This window comes from Ursus arctos, unplaced genomic scaffold (assembly GCF_023065955.2).
Source record: "Ursus arctos isolate Adak ecotype North America unplaced genomic scaffold, UrsArc2.0 scaffold_2, whole genome shotgun sequence".
In the NCBI taxonomy this organism is placed as follows: Eukaryota; Metazoa; Chordata; class Mammalia; order Carnivora; family Ursidae; genus Ursus; species Ursus arctos.
This window is the reverse complement of record NW_026622874.1, coordinates 20890871-20912508: the sequence shown is the minus strand read 5'-3', so window position 1 is coordinate 20912508 and position 21638 is coordinate 20890871. Positions and strand designations below refer to the sequence as shown.

Genomic DNA, 21638 nt, shown 5'->3' with positions numbered 1-21638 from the left:
TAAGACTTTTTCTGTGGTCTAACATATAATGTATCTAGATAATGTTCTATGTGTGCTTGAAAAGAATGTGTATTCTGCCATTGTTGGATAGAATGTTTTGTATATGTCTGTTAGGTCTATTTGGTCGGTATGGTTGTTCAAATCCTCTGGGTTTTTTTATAGATTCTTGTCTGGATGATTTTTCCATTGTTGAGAGTGGGTATTGAGGTTCCCAACTGCCATTGTATTGCTGTTTATTTCTTCCGTTAGTTCTGTTAGTATTTGTTTTACATGTTTAGTTGCTCCAATGTTGGATGCATAAATATTTGCATTTATTATGTCTTCTTGAGGATTGGCCCTTTTATCATTGCATAATGTCCTTCTTTGTCTCTTTTGACGATTTTTTGCTTAACGTTTATTTTGTCTGAAATAAATGCAGCTATTCCTGCTCTCTTTTGGGAGCCATTTGCTTGAAATATGTTTTTACATCCCTTCACTCTCAGTCTATGTATATCGTTGAAGCTAAAGTGACTCTCTTATAGGCAGCATATTAGTGAATCTTGTTTTTTTTTTTTTAATGCATTCAGTCATTCTCTGTCTTTTGATTGGAGAATTTAATCCTTTTCTGTTAAAGTAATTATTGATAGGTAAGGACTTACTATTGCCTTTGTTCATTATTTTCTGATTGTTTTGTAGATCCTTTATGCCTTGCCCCTTCTCTTGCTTTCTCCTTTTGTGATTTGATGACTTTTTAGTAGCAGTATGCTTCGACTCTGTCATAATCTTTTGTGTAACTAGTATAGGTTTTTCTTTGCCATGAAGCTTACATAAAATATCTTATATCTTATTTGAGGCTGATAACTTTACTCTGATAGTATACATAAATTTTACATTTTTACTTCTCTCCCTCACATTTTAGTTATTGATGTGACAGTTTTTATATTTTTTACATGTATCCAATAACAAATTATTGCAGTTATGGTTATTTTAAATACATTTACTTTCTAACTTTTAAACTAGAGTTTTAAGTGAATTACACACCACCATTACAATAACAGAGAATATGAGTTTAACTACATATTTACCATTACCAGTGAATTTTATACAAACATTCATGTTTTTCAACATTAATTATTGTCCTTGTATTTCCACTTGAGAATGTCCTTAACATTTCTTGTAAGGCGGGTCTAGTGATGATGAACTCCCTCAGCTTTTGTTTGTTCAGGAAAATCTTTGTCTTTCCCCCCTACTTTGCCAGCTATAGTATTCTTGGTTGAAAGTTCCTTTTTCTTTTAATATGTTGAATATATTATCCTATTCTTTCCTGGCATACAAAGTAGGCCTTATTTTTGAAAAATCAGCCTAAAGTCTTATGGGGGTTCCCTTGTATGTAATACACTTTTCTCTTGCTACTTTCAAATTCTGCCTTTGTCTTTGACTTTTGAAAATATAATTATAATGTGTCTCAGTGTGGCCTTTTTCAAGTTCAACCAATTTGGGGTCCTTTGGGCCTCATGAATCTGGATGTCCATTTCTCTCCCTATGTTTGGGAAGTTTTTAGCCATTATTACTATAAATATATTTTCTGTCCTTTTCTCTATCTCTTGTCCTTCTAGGATTCCCATAATGTGTATGTATATTGTTTCTGTTGATAGTATTCCATAAATCTTACAGGCTTTCTTTTTTTTTTTAAGATTTTATTTATTTATTCAACAGAGATAGACAGCCAGCGAGAGAGGGAACACAAGCAGGGGGAGTGGGAGAGGAAGAAGCAGGCTCACAGCGGAAGAGCCCGATGTGGGGCTCGATCCCACAACACCGGGATCACGCCCTGAGCCTAAGGCAGATGCTTAACCACTGTGCCACCCAGGCGCCCCTTACAGGCTTTCTTTACTATTTTTTTCTTTTTCTTTTTTCTCTTCTCTTCTTTTTCTTTTCTCTTTCTTTCTTTCTTTCTTTCTTTCCTCTTCCAACTGGATCATTTTAATGACCTATCCTCTAGCTCACTAATACTTTTTTTCTTCTTAGTTGAGTCTGCTGTTGAAGCTCTCTATTGAATTCTTTAGGTCAATCACTGTATTCTTCGGCTCTGGGAATTCTGTTTGTTTGTTTTGATGGTTTCTCTTTCTTTATTCATACACCATTTTCTTAATTTTGTTTAGTTGTCTGTATTCTTCTAATTCACCAAACTTCTTTGAGAGGATTATTCTGAATTCTTTGTCGGACAGTTAGTTCACAGATTTCCATTTCTTTGGGGTCATTATTGGAGTTTAATTAGTTTCCTTTGATGGTGTCTTTTTTTTTACCTGATACCTTGCATTGATATCTGCAGATTTGAGTAAGGGATCTCCTCTTCTAGTCTTTATAGGTTCACTTTGGCAAAGACAGTCATTCATTAGTCAGTGCAGCTTGGTGTTCTGTAGGGGTCATCTGGTAGCATCCTTACAGATGGGGCTTGCTCCTAGGCTCTCTGTTTAGTTAAGGCCACTGCCTGAAATCTGAGGTTAGCAGGGAGGGATTAATGTTGGCTGGAAACAGTTGGATAGTACTGCTCACTAGGTTTCTTGACTGAGTGCAGCTGTAGGATAGGCTCTATGGTTGCCTGGATTCTCTGGTTAGGCTTCCTCATCAGGTGGGACTGGGTGCTATATTTCAGCAGTTGGGCAGGCCTGCAAATTTGCTTCCCTACCTGGGTAGGGCTATAGAACAGGCTCCATGGTTGATGGCCAAGACTTCCAATTTTAATATATTATCCTAGCATTTTTTCTAGCAGAACTTGCTTTTATGGTTTTAAATTTTTTTAATTATTTGAACAACTTAAAAATTAATATTAAATGTAAATCTCATATTAAAACAAAAATATCTTTCTCCATAGGCTATATATTAAAGGAATTATTACTATATTTATATCTCTATTTACCTATTATATATGCATGCTAGAAACTGAAAGTATCTGTTGAATTGTTTAATTCAAGGTTTTTCCTTTTTCATAGCTTCCTTTCAAAATATAAAACCTTTAAAAATTTAATATGAATGCAGAAGTATTTGTGAGTAATAATTTTAATAAAAATGCATGTCCCGTTTTTTAAAAGTATATTTTACTATTTAATTAAACACAAAGGTTAATTTGGAATTTTTCATTTATAGACCAAACTAATCTTCACTTGAAAGTAGCTTGTAATCTATAAATTTTAAAAATTATGGCATGGTTGTTATTATAAATTATGTTTAGAAATTTATTTTAAGATGTATGGTTACTACATTGTTTTACAACTGTGATACTTAAAAGGAAAATGAGTGAACATGCCTTCTTTTTGTCATCATTTGTAGGCATGTAATTATTAGCCATCTCTGAGAAATGGCTTTTTGTTACAGGGACTCCAGTACCAGAAATTACATGGCACAAAGATGGACAGCTCTTGCAAGAAGATGACACCCATCACATTATGTCTGGTGGCCGTTTTCTTAAAATTATCAATGCCCAAGTGTCACATACTGGAAGATATGCATGTTTGGCTTCCAATACAGCCGGTGACAAGAGCAAAAGTTTCAGTCTTAATGTGTTGGGTATGTACAAGCATTGCCTCAAATCTTGAAGAATCAGACATGACTGTCTGCTGAATTACCTTCTTTTCTTTTTCTTTTTCTTTTTAATGTTTCTGCCATAGAATTTCATTATTTAAGGAGGACTAGTGCTTGTGTACATTTGCTGTTTTTCTTTAATTCATTCATTCATTTATAAATTTATTCGTTACATTTGGAATAATACCACCTACGTTCCAGGAACTGTGTTTAGTGCTAGAGACACAACTGTGAATAAGACAGATGTTAAAAAAGCAGTGGTAAAAGGTAAATGTATGCTCGTCAAAGAGAAACAGGTCAACAGTATGAGGGGCTCAATCTGATGTATTTTATTCTTTCTTTATGGTACAGTTATTGGTAGTTGTCCATATTATAGTCTTTGTGGACTAAGAATTATGAAATAGCTGTACATACAGTTCTTGCAACATCAAAGTTATGCTTATGTCTCAGGCATGACATTAAAATAGATATTTAATTTCTGCTCATATCCTGAAATTTAAAATGCACCACCTAAGCATATTATATTTAATTACTAATATCAAAATACTTTTCATTCTACTAGAATCAACTGACCTACATTTGAGTATGCAGTGTTTTGCAATTTCTGTTTATTTGTTTTTGTAGATATTGCCCAGACTCTTTTGGGGATACATAGTCCTACACGTAGGAACCTGCCATATAAGATACTGTCCTCAGGTAGCTTACAGTCTAATTAAGTAGAAGAGAGATGTGTGCAAGAAAAATTAAAATAATGGAAAATGTGTAAGTGTCAAATGAATAGTATATATAGATAATATATAAAAAATAAACTCCAAAAAGCAGAACCCCTTTACCTTGTAAAGGATTTAGCCCCAGCCCCTGACAGAGCACTGAATAAGAGATAATGGGTAAGTATGAATGGGAGTTCATGAGCCAGTTGCCTACTAAGACGCCTGTGCTCCCTCACACCCTTCAGTGTATGAAAGGCAAATGCTCAGCCCTGGATTTCCTCTCCTCTTCTGCAGCTCATTTACTGCTTCTCTTAGAGCTTTAAGTTCCTCATGCCTCCTTCCTTACACCACTGATTCACTTCCCAATACTAACTCATGTCCAAATCCTATACTCTGTCCTCTCTGGAAACCTGTTTTAGTATTCTCTCCAGCTCCTTGCTGTAATTGAAATCTGACTCTTCCTAAGAGACACTAGCTTCCTGAAGCTCACTCCAGTGAAGATAATTATTCTTTATCCCAAGTATCCCAAGTCATGCTGACTACACCCTCCAATCCCCACTTCCTAGTTACTTCCCTGTTTCTTGTCATTCTCCCTCATTCATTGAGACTGAAGGATCTGAATCAGACTTCTTTTCCACCATCTTCATAAAGTTGAGGCTGTTTAAGTGTGTGCATTTGCAACTTGCAGTCTACTCAGCCATAATTCAGGGTCTTTACCCTTACTTTTCCCAGAGGATGAGTTCTTGTTCACAGTTACTACTGTCCCTAACCCTGTATCACTGGTATGTCAGTCATTCTCACCATCCACCTTACCTACAGCTTCACCTTCTTCTGTCTCCATCACTTCATGTTGTAACCATTCCGTCTATACTTCTTGTCCCACTAAAATGGGCTTTTCCCCATGCCATGCTTCATGCTGTTGTATCAAAGATGTTCCTGTTGCTTGATCCAATTAATATTTCTCAGTCCTTTCTTAATGTAGACATTATTTATTACTTTTTCCTTGACAGTGTTCTTCTCTTATTATCCTTGCACACTTTTGGTTGCTCCTTTTCTCTCTCTTTTATGGACTTTTCCATAATCCATCCCTCAAACACTAGGTACCTTAGCATTTTGTCCTTACTTCACTGCTTATTTTACTCTAGATATTGTCTTCAAATAATAAGCTTAATTCACAGAGATTTAATTATTATCTCCTATAGACTGGTTAATTTTTAAATCCATACCTGTAAACCAGATCTTTCTCCCAAGTTTGGATTTCTATATACAGTTGCTCGTTGGACATTTCTAGCTGGAATTCTCATGAGCACTTTAAATTCAAGATACTCAGAACTGAACAAACCATCTTCCCCTGCAAAATGAGCAAATCTTTCCATATTTTCTATTTATATTGCTTCACTGTAGTTTACCTACATTCCCAAGCAAGAAAACTAGCAGTCATCTTTGACTTTGGTTTTCCTTAGCCCCCAAATTCTATCATCAAGTCCTACCAATTGACTTTCTAAATTTTTCTGTAGTCACTCCTCCCTCTTTATGCCTTCCTTTAATTCAGTCCCTCATTATCTTATGTGGAATAACCGGACCTGTCTCCATTACCTCTGCTTCCAACACTGACCCCCTTGAATCTATCCTCAATATATTCCCTGCTTGCCCCTCGTTGTTTATTCTACTCTGCACCCAATATGCTCCTTCTTCCTATTAGTCTCCCTTCTTTCACTTGCTAACCACCACTAATTCTTTAAGGCTCACTTTGAAATATTTTTCTTTAGGAGGGTTTCCTTATGAGAGCCCTCACACCACCCACTCAGATTGGATTGGATGCTATGCTTCCATGTATCCTGCACCAGAGTTCTAATTTTGCGCTACTATGCTGCATTATAATTCCTACTGAGTGCCATCTCCTCCATTATTCCATTTTGAAGTTTTCATTCCTTTCATGTAGAATAAGAACATAATCAATGATTTCTGGAATTGTTAGGAAATAGAATTACACAAGTAAGTATAGTGATATTTAGAAATTCACAAATAGGAAATTTCTATACATGTTTCTTTAATCACATTTTAAATCTATTTCAGTATCTCCTACAATTGCTGGTGTTGATAGTAATGGTGGCCCTGAAGATGTCACCGTTATCCTTAACAGCCCCACATCTTTGGTCTGTGAAGCTTATTCATATCCTCCAGCCACCATCACCTGGTTCAAGGATGGAACACCTTTAGAATCCAACAGAAATATTCGAATTCTTCCAGGTAACTATTTTACTTTAGATGCACAATGTATATTTGTGCCATCTACTATTGTAGAAAAAGAGTCATTGGTTATTTTTTATAAAAGTACTTATGTCTTAGTTATGCTGTTCTACTGCCATTTTAATTTTATTATTTATATATATCTTATAATCTAAACTAAAATTACTTCTTAAAAGACCAATTAAATATCAAAATAAAAGGCAAATAAATACCACAATGCTATTAATTGATAAAATACAATGCGGAATACCAAAAAGAGTAGAAATTAATTTCTTGTTGAATTGAACCACAAGGCGAATTGGTATTTAGATTGAGAGAGCTTATTTATTTCTGTTTAATACTGGATAAAATGTATGAAAGTAGAAAGAATTTAAAAGTATTATCACTGGCTTTAAGAAATTTACAGTTTTATGTGGAAGGGAAATAATATGTGTAAAAGTTAATTAACAACATGACTTATGAATAGTCATGGCGTTCGATAAATGAGATAGTGACAAATTTTATAAAAATTCAAGGATGGAATGACTACTAAAGGTTGAAGTGGTCAGGAAATGCTTTGTTGAAGTTGGAACTTGAGGCAGCCCTTAAAGAAAGGTGTAGAATTTTGTTGGTTGGAGTTGAGTAATTTCAGATCCATCAGGATGACTAGTGTGGTAAAGGTACAAAGTGAAAGGCACATAGATGTACAAAGGCCTATCTAGTTGCAAGTAATAATATGTAGACTCCTACCTCCCACTTGAGTGGGGATATTGTGTATGGGGGAGGGGGGAGAAAAGGTCAGGAAGGAACATTGGAATCATATTTTGAATGCCTGGACTAAAGAGTTTTGACTTTATATTTTAGTCAGTTGAGAACAAATGAAGATTTTTAAGGAGAAGCGTACCATAATACAAACTGAGTTTTAGCAAGATCAGTCTCTACTGATAGCCCAAGTAGATGAAGAGAAGATGACCAAGGCAAAAGATCTCTCTAGGAAGAGGATGAAATAAAGACCTTAGCCAGAGTATGTACAGAGACATGGGAGGGTCAGGATGAGCATGAGAGTCAGTATCATAGAGGATCATTGAGGACTTACTGACTCCTTGCCCACCGTGCAATGTCCATCTATATTGTAGTTTGTCTTGTGTCAAATATCTGTTATAGAATTGGCACATAGAAAAAAGAAATATGTTAATAGTGAGAACTAAAAACCCTGGTGTTTTGTGCATACTCCGTTGCCATTGTGACTTCAGAGATTCTTTGATGTTCCATGATTTTTCAGGAGGTAGGACTCTGCAGATCCTAAATGCACAGGAGAACAATGCTGGAAGATACTCTTGTATAGCCACTAATGAGGCGGGGGAAATGATAAAGCACTATGAAGTAAAGGTCTACAGTAAGTCCTAAAAGAAAACTACATTTCATATTTTCCTCAAGTTTTCTAACTTTTTCAATCTTGTTTTTTATTATGGGTTCATAATTATTTGTACTCATCATTAAAGTTTGTTGTTTATGCAGCTTGCTTCATTAAGATGGAAGTCATATTAAGCATTGTACCCATGTCCTCAATTGCTTAAAGGTGTGAAGACCCCATTCAATCTGCTCACTAACCTCTTATTGGAGAACTTGTCAGTGGCACTTCCTTACATTTCTTTGTTCTTCCTTCTGGAAAATCCCTGGGCTGAGTTATAATACTTCCGTGCACAAAACTGTTAAAGTATATATGTCCTAATCAACAGCCTAAGATGAGTTCATCAGTGACTTTGAACTGATCCACTGTACATTGACCCATACATAAAAAGCAAAGTGAATACTACCACTAATAGGGCCTACATTTCAGGATTTTGGTTTTGGTTTTGTTTTTTAAAAAGGAAGAGCATCTTTCTGATTGTCTTTTGTTCTTTGAATCAATTCCTTTAATGACAAAGAAAATGCATTTTATAGGTCATGCTTGGGCTGTTTCCGGGAACATGGAAAAATGAAAGTAGCTGTTCTGTGAAGGACAATAGTCTCGTTGGCAGTATTAAAATGATGAAGGGAGAAAGCTGTTTTCCTTCACATTCTGTATCCAAGCACTACCCTTTCACAGGATGCTAACTTGAGTCCATGGTGAAAGGGGAACATAGCAAACGCTCAGTTATTTCCTTGTTTTCTTAAGTATTCCTTAGTGTGATTTCCATGATAGTCCATGTATTTAAAAGAACCAATGTTTAACTCTACAAATATTTGTTTTTTATGCAGTTCCACCCATCATCAATAAAGGGGACCTACTGGGGCCAGGTCTTTCCCCTAAAGAAGTGAAGATCAAAGTCAACAATACTCTGACTTTGGAATGTGAAGCTTATGCGATTCCTTCTGCGTCTCTCAGCTGGTACAAGGATGGACAGGCCAGTCACATTTTCTCCTTTGCTAATAGTTTCCGGAAAACAAAAATAATCAGTTAAATTTTAAAGAAAGAAAGAAAGGAAGGAAGGAAGGAAGGAAGGAAGGAAGGAAGGAAGGAAGGAAGGAAGGAAGGAAGGAGAAAAAAAATACAAACACAAGTAACTCAGAGAATCAATGTCATCTTATAGCTAGCACAAAACCATGCTCCTAGAATAGAAAACTGCAAAGAAACTTGAACCATGTTCAACAATCTTAACATGATTACATCACTGGAAAGTTTGAAGGATTGTTTTTGTGGACATTAGCAATCATGTATGAAAATCCAGCCACCTTCCCATTGAGGAACAGTTTTGCATTCTGTGGCTTTTGCATTCTGTAGAGTAAGCAAACTTTGTAGAGAAGAAACACAGAACAGTGCTAAGCCAGATTAAAATGATAGATATAATATGGGTACTGAGTTTATTCAGAATTTTCTCTTAACACCTTTAATTCTTTTATAAAAGGTAACATGTTTTATATTCCAAGAGGAAGAAAAAATAGCTAAATGTGGTGATTAAGTACCCAATTCAATTAACTGAGGGCAACAAGAAGCTTTAAATAAAAGGCACATCCTTCAATTATGTGATCTGAATTTCAGACCATACATCCTTATTTCCTTCCATTCATGTTTCAAAGGTATATGTGCTAGTGTTTTTACACCAAAATAGACTTTTTTTTTTTTTTTTGGCTGCTGTTAACACTGTGCTTAATGCAGATGTGGCATAACTAAGCCACTATTTGTCCTGTTATACACATAATCAACCAAATGGCTAGTTAAATTCCAGCTGCAGAAGTTCAGGTCAGAGTTATGATTTAAGATGCAGAAAGATATAGCTTTATTTTTTCAGATCACAGAGATTTTGCAACACTGGCAGCTAGAAAAAAAAATCTCTTATAAAGTAAGCAAGTTTCATCTGGAAACCATTGCAAAAGGAAAAATATGGAACTCCCACCATGTTCTGTTTACAGTGTCTTTTCTGACTACAAGTACACTTCACTGTACAGTATCAATTCTATATGGGTTTGCTTAGAAACAGCTAATCCCATTCTCTTCTGAAATCTTATTATTTTATTTTTAATTTTACCTAGAACATATTTTATTCCTCTTAGTTACTACACATGCACACACATACACACAAACCCATACACACATAAAAATTGGCTAAAGTCTAGAACTGTGCTAGGAATGAGACTTTTTTTTAAAATCTCATAATGAATGGTTAAATTATAGTTTCAAATCCAGACTCTGAAATTGATCTAATTATGATGCTTTAAACGGCTAAATTTTTCAGGCTTTTAGATTGGTTCTCTAAAATGAGTACCAAAAAAAAAAAAAAAACCTAGTTTTTGCTTATTTTCCATATCCTTTCTTCTGTTATTTCATTCTTCAGATAAGCAGCACTACTCCAGTGAAACAGTACTTTTTGAGAAAATCCACCAAACATATTGGCCGTGTTAGCCACAATAAGTTTTAGTAGAATTTTTGAGTTCTATTTTCATGCCCTGAAGTTTTTCTTTTAGCATAGAAAATTTAAATTATATTATTTTTTGTAAGTGATATAACATTAATAATGATTTATTAATTCCTAAATTATTTATTAAGCACATACTATTTGCTGGACACTATTTTAAGTGCAGGGGATACAGCTATGAAGGAAACAGACAAATATCTCTCCTCATGCAAAGTTTGGGGAGACAAAAACTAAACAAACCAGTGCAACATATAATGTGCCAGATGGGGTAAATATTATGCTGAAAACTCAGTTAAGAAGAGGAATACTGAGCGTGGTAGTATGATCTCTTATTTATGTAGGGAAGGCCTCACTAATAAGGTGATATTTGAGCAGAAACTCAAAGAAAATGAAGAAAGCAGACACAAAATACCTGAGGGGAAGATATTCTAAAGTAGAGAGAAATGCGTGGACAAAGGCACCAAGGTACTTTGGCTGGTGTGCAGTGATCCATGGGAACACAGAAGTTGTGAGCAAAAGATTAATGGGGAGGCAGATCACACTGTCTTGTAGACCAGTTGGCCTTTATTCTGATAGGAAGCTACTGGAAATTTTTTAACGCAAGCATGATATGATCTGACTTACGGTTTTAAAAGGATTCCATTGGCTTCTGTATTGAGAGAAGATAGAGAGGGTCCAGATAAGAATTTATTTCAGTGGTCCAGGAGAGAGATGGTAGTTGCTTGGACAAAAGTGGTAGCAGGATGCAAGGGAAAACTGTGAGACAAAGATGAGTCCAAGATTTTGCATGAGAGCAATAGGAGAGTGGGTTTAAACAGAAAGATAAGAGGTCTGAGGATTAAGCCTTGGAGGACTCCGGCATTTAGAGGTTGTGGGGCAGAGAGTGAAGTGTCCCAAAGGTAGGGGGAAAAAAGGTTTTCAAAATGAAGACAACTTAAACTGTGTTTAATACCACTGATCAAGTAAAATAAAAACTGAGAATTGACCAGTAAATACAGCAACATGGATGTTGTTGGTGCCTTTGACAATGGCATTTGGTCAAGTAGAGATGGTAAAAGTCTTATTGGAGTAGATTCAAGAAAAGATGGAAGGAAACAGAGACAGCAAATGTAGCAAACATTTTAAAGCCATCAGCTATAAAGGAGAGTAGAAAAATGTAGAGGTAGGCTGCACTGAGTTTTTTTTTTTTTAATGGGGAAAATTACAGTATATTGTATGCAGATTGAAATCATCCAGTGGAAAGAAATCAGCTGATGATGATACAGGTGTCAGAGGACATAGTTGCTGGAAGAATGTCCTTGAATAGACCAGAAGATGTTCAGAATGGACAGACTGGTATTAACCAGGCTAGAGTTTTGCCAGGAGAATAAAATAAAGGGAAAGAGGGCAAGAGGAATTGAAGGTTTATGCAAGGAGCAGTTGTCATAATGGACCTTCTCTGGGTCACAAGGAAAGTGAGTGGCAGTGAACAGGGTCTATGGATTATAGGACCAAAATTTCCTGGAACTGGGATGCTAGAGTGTTAGAGAGCTAGGAGGTGGTGGTCAGAGAGTGAGAACTTGAAAGTGAGATTATAAAGAGATGTGGTTCTTGGTAATTATAAAGCCTAGGATGACTCTCTGGTTGAGGGGCTGAGAGAGGATTGGGGACAGAAGGTTAGAGGAGAGGAGGTCAAGGAGCTGAGAGCACACAGCTTTGGATGAATGTCTACATGGGTGTTGAAATCAGCAAGAATTATGAGGAAAGTATCATTAGAAGGAATGACAGTGAACCAGGAGCTAAGATCTTCAAGGAATAAGGGGAACTTCATGTAAATGGGAATGTTTCAAACTGAGGGTTTCAGAGGGGAGGGGGGTGGAGGAATGGTATAGGCTGGTGATGAGTAGTAAGGAGGGCACGTATTGCATGGTGCACTGGGTGTTATACACAACTAATGAATCATCGAACTTTACATTGAAAACCAGGGATGTACTGTATGGTGACTAACATAATATAATAAAAAAATATTATTTTATATTAAAAAAAAGAAAGAAAAAGAAAAGGAAAAGAAAAATTTTATCCACAAAATAAACAAGTTGTAAGGCAAAAAAAAAAAAAAAAAAGATGAGAAATGTCCTATTAAGTGTAGGTAATGTTATTAATAAAACATCATAATACCAATATCTATAAGTTAATGTGCCATTAAGTATAGTAATATTTTAAATCAAACATTGTAATATAAATTTCTCTAGGTTAAAATTTTCCATTTATGAAGTAATGATGTTTCTGAATGAACAATAGTGATATTTATATCAAATCAGACTGTTAATGCCCTCAATCTTTCATTAAAAAAACTCTAGTATTTTCTACAGAATTGTAGTACACTATGGGATCAGCTGCAAATAGTTTTTTCCAACATGGATAAATGGATATGGTACCTAAGAATGTTTTTTATCATAAAATATGCATTTATATATTTGGTATATAAATGTACCACCCAGAAATACTGGCACAGATGTAAAGTATATGAGCATTATTTTCAATAAATAAAAATATGATTACTCAAAAAAGTTTAATCAAAGTAAATTAATTCAATTATTGTCTTGAGTATTTCAAATATAATTTTATTTTTATTTATTAAAAAATCCTAAAAAGTATAAACCGTATGATTTTTAGATGATTTATTAGTGTACTTCAAGGTAACATTATTTAATTGAATCACAGCCCCTTAAATCAGATGATCATGTCAATATTGCTGCAAGTGGACACACACTTCAAATAAAGGAGGCTCAGATATCAGATACTGGACGGTATACTTGTGTAGCATCTAATATTGCAGGTGAAGATGAATTGGATTTTGATGTGAATATACAAGGTAATAATAAATATGCTTATTGTGTGTAATTCAGCTTATATGATCTGTCAAAACAATGAAAAAGAGACTTGACTTTGTTTATTTTAAATACCTCTTTTTCTGTTGACAAAGAAGAAAATAATCCATCATTCAGGGTTACTTCTGCTATTTTTATGTTTCCTTCTGATATATTTTTGTAAAGTATTCTTCATTTACAAATTGGGATCACATGATACAGACTTTTCTATTACATTAGCTTTCCCCTAACGTTTTATCATGAAGGCTTTTTTGATAGTGTTTACCTGGAAGGTAAGAAAGTATAGTAAAGTACATAATTTAAAGTGGTCAGACGTGAAATTAAATGATGATTCAGGTCCTACAAACTTTTTGAGTTGGGCAAGTTACCTAAATATTTTAAGCCTTGGCTTCCTTGCTTTTAAAATTAATGCTTTGTGAAGTTGTGGCAAGTACTAAATAACATAAAGTGTGTAAAACTCTTAGCAAAATGTTTAAGAAGTGGTACCTGGTATTAACGTTGTTGATACTGTTACTTTCATGCTTTTATATATGCTTTTTAAAACATGCTTTTTAGGGGCGCCTGGGTGGCACAGCGGTTAAGCGGCTGCCTTCGGCTCAGGGCGTGATCCTGGCATTATGGGATCGAGCCCCACATCGGGCTCCTCCGCTATGAGCCTGCTTCTTCCTCTCCCACTCCCCTGCTGTGTTCCCTCTCACTGGCTGTCTCTCTCTCTGTGTCAAATAAATAAATAAAATCTTAAAAAAAAAACATGCTTTTTAATAACTGTATTTATCAGTTGAGTATTAAAGTATATATTTAACTAGATTCCTATTGTTGAATGTCTAGGTTGTTTCCAAGTTTTCACTACTTGGGTAATGCTTCACTGAACATCTTTATACATAAAACTTTTGCACATCTGTGGTTTTTCATAAGTTGCTAGTAGTGGAAATTTTAGGTCATGTGTTATGCCCTTTTTTAATGCTTTTGATGTGCAGGAAAATTGCCTTTTCGAAAGTTCATGTTTGTCCCTCAGAAATGTTTGAGAATGTCCTATTATTTTTGCAAACGGAGTTATTAATCCTGTGATTGCGTTTTCTTTAGCCTTCTTAGAGGCTCAAGACAAATCATTGGCAGGTGCTCTCCGTTGAGCCCGAATTTTTGAATGATTCCTCAAAATTTAGTTTTCCCTGCTATGATCATGTTCCTTAGCCATCCATATTAGGGTAGGTTCATCCCTGAGAATAGACCCCTTCATCTTCTAAGTGCTAGAGATCTTTAACAGGGAGAGCAAAACATGAGCATGGCATTTTGAGCCCCATACTTCTTGTTCTTCCACATGAAAACCAATGCTGACTTCTGTCTACTACATTGTTTGGCTCAGGGCTAGAGTTGGTAGGTTTATAAGTACTTGAAAATATTTTCACATTGTCTAATTTATTACATTTATACATCTTTCTTGTGAAAATGCAGCCAAGATCTTTGTTTAATTAATCCTAGCATTCACATGTGTCTAAACTGTCATGTCTTTCCTCCATAGTTCCTCCAAGTTTTCAGAAACTCTGGGAAATAGGAAACATGCTGGATACTGGCAGGAGTGGCGAAGCCAAGGATGTGATTATCAACAATCCCATTTCTCTTTACTGTGAAACAAATGCTGCTCCTCCTCCTACACTGACATGGTACAAAAATGGCCGTCCTCTGACCTCGAGTGATAGAGTGTTGATTCTACCAGGTAAAGATCACTATGAACAGGGTGAAAATCTGCCAAATGTGTTTCTCCCCATTTATTAGACCAGTTGAATTGATCAGCTTTTTGGCCATGTAATTTAACTGACACAGGCTGCCAAATGCCACTAGTATCTGTGTAGCTTTGAGCCAAGAGTCTAGGCTGAGAATTTGACTATAGGCTGGAATACCTTAGGTAATTTTCAGATCTATACAGGATCATTCTATCAACTTAAGAAGTCCTTTGGCTTCCATGAGGCTCCATTTCTCCAGTAGTGTGATAAGATCATCAGTTTGGTTTCTATACATTATTAATGATAAATTCTAAAATACATTTACAAATAGTTGCTATTCACTTTATGAAATACATTTATCATAAATCAATAGTTATGATTATTAGTTTCAAATATTTTAGTTGTCACATGGTTTATCGGTAGAAAAGGAGATGGTTAAATTGTTGTGGAATCATAATCTTTTCGAAGCTTCTATTTAATTTTAACAAATATCAAATGGGCTTGTCAAAATTTACCAAGTTGTACACCTAAGGTCAGCATATTTCATGGTGTGTAAATTGGATTTCAATTTCAATTAAATACAAGATATCTTGAAAAAAAAATTTAAAAGGTGGCTAAATACAAATGACAGCTAAATGTTGTGATATGTGATCCGAAACTGGATCTAGGCTTAGGGGAAAATATTTATAAAAGATTGTAACAATAATAAAATTTGAATATGGACTATGGATTCATTAGTAGTTCTGTGTTGATGTTAAACTTCCTGATTTTGATCACTGTACTATAGTTATATGAGGGATTATTCTTGTCCTTATGAAATACAGATTTATGAATATTTAGGGGTAAAGAGACACCGTGTTTCCAACTTACTCTCAAATAGTTCAGAAAAAGGTTTTTTATATAAATAAATAAATATATATATGAGCTAAAACAAGTGAATTATATATTAAGAGATAAGTGAAGTGAATTATAAATAATTGGTAAACATAGGTGAAAATTTTTTATACTGCCATTGAAACTTTTCTTTGAGTTTGAAATTATATCAATGTGAAAAGTTTTAAAAATAGTCAGAGTTATTCTTTTTAAATTGTTATGTATAATAATATACTTTATACCTTTTGCATCCCTGGCTATTGCTTTCTCAAACCTATACCTACATCAAACATTGTAAGCTTCTTTTACATGTGTTCAAAACTGTAAAATCAAGAAGTCACTGCATAATAACATTTCCCCATGGAATATGATGAGGGGCATAGAGCAACCTTACCCTCTTGTGAAAAATATACATGAGCTATTTCTCTCTCAGGAGATCTGATTCATACTTTGGATCACTTTTCAATAATGCAGTGTTTGTTATACTAATGGTATGTGGAATTAAAACTGAACCATTAGATGAAATAAGAACCCTGAAAGAAATTGTAAGGAAGTCATTAGACCTGAAAAATTCATCTCTGTTTATGATCAGTAGGATTTGGAAAAGTAAACATATGGGGATATGTTTTCAGGAGGGCGAGTGTTGCAGATTCCTCGGGCCAAAGTAGAAGATGCGGGTAGATATACATGTGTAGCTGTGAATGAAGCTGGAGAAGATTCCCTTCAGTATGACGTTCGTGTACTCTGTGAGTTTTTCTTTTGTTTGTCATGCATTCTTTCACTAAAAAATATTTTTTGAGAACTAATGTTTGCAAGATGTTGCATTAAGCACTTTAAAGGCTATAAAGATAATCAGAAAATGATAGTTCTACTGAGGAATTAATTATCTTATGCAAACTGAGAACACATTAGTTAAGACTCTTGAAATATCAGATAACAAATGGCTTAAACTAAAAAAAAAAAAGAATCCATTGACTCATGAACCCAAAGAGTCCCAGAGTAGAGCTGCCTACAGTCATACCTGACTTCTGTGGCTCAAAAGAGGTCAAGCAGACTTAACCTTCCTCTTTCTCATGTTTTTTCTCTGTTATTAGCATCACTGTCAGGTGGGGGATCCCCTTGAATGATAAGTTGGCCCTCAGAGCCTCTAGTCTTATAGCCTTCTAATTTCATATCCAAATGAAAGATTTTCTTAGTATTTACAACTGAAGCCCTAGAATTAGATTTTCATGGCTTTAATTGGCCAAGCATGAATCACAGCTCTATCCCTGAACCAATTATAGAAGCTAAGTGGCCTGTTTAAGGCCTACTTTCTGTGCCTACGCTTAGACCATATTGTTCTCCATCTGAATGCATGGACTAAGAGTAGAAGAAGTATTGTACCTTGAAGGGGAAAGAGAGGTGATGTTGCTAAGAGCTGAAACAAATAGTTGCCTCCATTAGAAGAGATTGATCTAGAGAAGTAGCAGTGGGAATGTATAAGAAGCAGTCAGTATGAAAAAGTTCCCAGAGGAAGTTATGAAGTAATATGAAATATTAGGCGCTTGTCTCAGAGCATGAGATGATGCTGAGATTTTTATTCTGAGTGATTAAGAAAATGGTGGCAAGAATAATAAAAATAGAAGACCTAGGAAAACATTATTTGGGAAAAAGGAAGTCAATTTTGTTCTGGGACATGTTGAATTCAGCATGTTATAATAATATTGAAGGGGCCATTGAAAATAAGGAACTTCAACACAGGAGAGGGGCTGAGCTAAGAATGTAGATTTGAGAGTTATCCACAAATAGGTGGTATTCAAAGGCGGGAGATTTCTAACAGCAAGGATTATAGATAAAGTAGAAGATCAACAAAAGTTCATGGTGGGATTGTTAACAAGAAGGTGAAAGGAAAAGGAAAACAGAGTTAGAAGAGAAACAATCTGAGAAGTTCATGAAAAGCAGTAAACTACATACTATTGTATGTCTCAGAATCCAAAGCACAGAAAAGGCTATCAGGAAGTGAATCCAGTATTGGATGCTAAAGCAAATTTAAGAAAATAAAAACTAAAAAAGTCCATTTTGGCTTTAAAACTGAGAAATCATTGATAAAATTCGAAAGATCAATTTAGATAATATGGTGTGGTACCAAGCCACAGGACAAAAGGATAAATCTTGAGCAACTAATCAGAAAGAAAAGAAAACAAATATAGAGTACCTTTAAGACATTTTGCCGAGGACTGAAGAGGTGGAGCAGAGTTTTAAGATAGCTTGTTTGAGGAAACATATTTAAGAAAGATTTGAGCTTGCTTACAGACCAAAGAAAATGATCCAACAGAAAGGGACAAATTAAATTTTCAAAGGGGGGGTGGTGCAGGAATTCATGGATCGAGGTCCTAGAACAGGTGAAAAATGCAATCAAGGAACCAAGAGGAGTTAATTAGCCTTTTGTGGTAATAAATTGCCACTCATTAAAATGGTTAGGAGGGAAATGTGGAAATGCATATCAAATGTATCTAGTCCTTTTCATTAACTATGAGAGCAAGACAAACAGTGGTAGGGGTGGTTGGGCCTGTGGAAAACAGAAAAGTTTAGGGATTACCACCATGGAGGATGTGATAGACAGTCAGCTGGTGATGTTGGAGTCGTTTGGCTCAGTTATTCCTTTCTGAAGCCACCTTTCCTTCTACAGCATTCCCAGTAACCAGGAGGCAGAGGTAGAAAAATTAGTGTGCTCCATCTGGGTGGAGTGGGGTTGTGCCACAAGGTAACCAGATATATATTGTGGAAGTGCTGGAAGGTGAAAGACTATAGAATGTGCAGCAAGACAGAGCATCACCGAAATGACCCCTGTGAGGTATGAGCAAGGCAAGAGGAAAAATGATGGAAGGAGGCTGATGGGCTGATTGTAAGTGGGGAAGGTGTAGAAGGGCTAGCGTTTTCAGTGCAAACAAAGAGCGGCTTATGAAGGAAACCTGAAAAGAGGTAGAAGAAAGAAAACAGTAGAGTTCAAAAAATTATATATTTGACAGATATCTATTGATTACTAAATGATGTGCCAGGAACCTGTACTAGGCACTGAGGATACAGCAGTGAATACAGGAGACATCAGTCCTTCTTCAGGGAGTTTATAACTTACAGAAGAAAGAAGTATTAATGTTGAATGGTCCAAGGTATAGCTGTCTAGGGCTGACTGACATGGAGTAGAGGTGAAACTGTATTAGAGTGGGATCGGTCATCAACATAGATTTTAAAGTCTGTAAGACAGTGGTAAGGAAAAGAAAAAGGGAAGAGAAGACGATTAATTAAAATTAGTGCTAACATCACCAAGAACAGTGTAGTATCCTAGACCACCTGACTAAATTTGACTTAAGTTTGGAAAGAGTTTAGGACAGAGTAGAAGGATCTGGTAAAGAAGCAAGATAATATGGTTTGGAAAGGACTGGAAGTAAATTAAATTGAAATGGAACTTAGTGATTGGGTAGATGTTCATCCCTTCAGGCTATTTTAACTAAGAGGAAGTTGGAAAGCATGTTGGAGATGAGTTTAGCGAGGTGGAACAAAACAAGAAAAATGAACTGGACCCAAAAATCTGTCTACATTAGGGATGTTTCACAACGTTTGATGCTCACCTCCTACGTGCTACTCCACGGTTCTCTACTGAGAGTAATTCTGAGTGGTGTAAGCTAGCTGAGGAGGCATGGCTGCTGGAGGGTGGGTCAGACCAAAGAGTTCTGGTGGAGGCCTGCCTCTACAGGTCAGACCTTGGACCTGTAGACCACCTCCTGGTCCCTCCTCATGGTTCAGCTCCAGGGAGACGTTGAGGAAAACATTGAATCTTTATGTCCCAACAACTCATTTGATTAGTTTTCATGGTATTGAGGTTAGTGATAGGCTCATTTAATCTGAAATGTAAGTTTATTATTTACTAATCTGCACTTCAAGTTATATTTTATGTTACCTAGAGTATAGTAAAAATCATATAACTTTGAATGTGAAAATTTGCATCCAAAATAACATTGAAATTCTACTATGTACCTTGTAGCCTTGATTATTTTCTTTACAGACTTCCAGTTTAGTTTTTGAAAGACCCAAATACCACAGGACTGCATTTACATTAAATATATAGTCTTTGCTGATTGCTAAAGATATGGTACATTTTAAGAGAGTGAAACAGAATAGCTAAGCTTTCCAAATAAAATAAAATGATTATTCACTTTGAAAATGAATTTCTACATTTATAACAGCAGCCAACACATGTTTCTAGTTTATGTAACATTTCCATTTTTAAAAATTTTATGGGTAATATGTGATTTTTTTCAAAACTGACTAGTCTAACATAAGGTAAATATGTTCCTAGATTCTATGGTATCATTTTAAATGAAACTGAGTATATGTAGGAAAATTCAAGATGTGACTCCTCAAACTTTAGTGTACATAAGGATCACCTGTTAAAATACAAATTTCTTGGGCCCTTTGAGAGATGCCCATTGAGGAGATCTGAGTGGGCCCCAAAATTTGCGTCTCTAACCAAGCTCCCAGGTGACAATGATACCACTGTCTGGAGAAACACATTTAAGTAGCCCAGACAATTCCCTTGTAAATGAGAACAAATCCGTACATTCCAAATACACTTACAGGTATAATTTATCTGGCTTCTCTGGATAACCAAATAACTTAATTATTCATTCATGCAGATGCTACTTACATGTATGCTTAAAAACCCAGAAGGCATAGTTCAAGGCATGAGAGAGAAGCAAGGTCAGACAAATTGGGGAAGGTTTGGGACTGTGGTAGGGGTGAGTCCAGGATAGGTAAACCAAATTCACACAATTTTTATCACCACCCTAATTTATTAGTGTAAAATGTTATTCAGCAATCTTGGTTTCTTCTTCAGCTTTGCTCTTCTGTTATCATCCCATGCTTTTTAAAGCTGTCAGAAAACTAGAATAATTGAGAAAGACCTTATTTCCTGTCATTATCTTTTTGTTGCAATCATCTATTAGTGCCACCAGTTATTAAGGGAGCGAATAGTGATCTCCCTGAAGAGGTCACCGTGCTGGTGAATAAAAGCACACTGATGGAGTGTTTATCCAGTGGCAGTCCAGCACCAAGGAATTCCTGGCAAAAGGATGGACAGCCTTTGCTAGAAGATGGGCATCATAAGTTTCTATCTAATGGAAGAATTCTGCAGGTAAAGTAAAAAATCTTACTTTAAAATAGCTATTTGACCTTGTATTTCCTAAGTCTTTTTTACTTTTAAAAGTAATTTTTAGGGTGCCTAGGTGGCTCAGTTAAATGTCTGCCTTTGGATCAGGTCATGATCCCAGGGTCCTGGGATTGAGTCCCACATTGGGCTCCCTGCTCAGCAGGGAGCCTGCTTCTCCGTCTGCCTCTGCCTCTTCGACCTGCTTGATCTCTCTCTCTCTCTCTCTCTCAAATAGATAAATAAATAAATCTTTAAAAAATAAAATTTAAAAAATATAAAAGTAATTTTTATTGGTCTATGAATATTATATTTGTAAAAATAACTAACCATGAGAAGAATATAAAATAAAATTCTTTATTCTATTCCCCCTATCAGAGGTGACCACTGTTTTTTTTTTTTTTAGTTTTTATTTAAATTCCAGTTATTTAACAGACAGTGTTATATTAGTTTTGGGTGTACAATATAGTGATTCAACACTTCCATACATCACCCAGTCCTCATCACAAGTGCACCCCTTAATCCCCATCATTGGTTTCACCCATCCCCCCACTGCCCTTCCTTCTGGTAATCATCAGTTTGTTCTCTATAGTTAA

General features: G+C 35.5%; 1 protein-coding gene across 5 annotated transcripts in view; it reads left to right on the top strand.

Annotated features, from left to right (window-relative positions):
- Nucleotides 1-21638, top strand: part of HMCN1 (hemicentin 1) — a 467709-nt gene that overhangs the window by 338866 nt on the left and 107205 nt on the right. For all 5 annotated transcript variants that reach the window (XM_026509232.4, XM_044387879.3, XM_044387878.3 and 2 more), the window contains exons 49-56: nt 3355-3546; nt 6348-6521; nt 7783-7896; nt 8742-8887; nt 13100-13250; nt 14786-14980; nt 16493-16606; nt 20843-21030. In XM_026509232.4, coding sequence (XP_026365017.3) covers nt 3355-3546; nt 6348-6521; nt 7783-7896; nt 8742-8887; nt 13100-13250; nt 14786-14980; nt 16493-16606; nt 20843-21030 — 1274 coding nt within the window. The remainder of the gene's footprint in view (nt 1-3354; nt 3547-6347; nt 6522-7782; nt 7897-8741; nt 8888-13099; nt 13251-14785; nt 14981-16492; nt 16607-20842; nt 21031-21638) is intronic.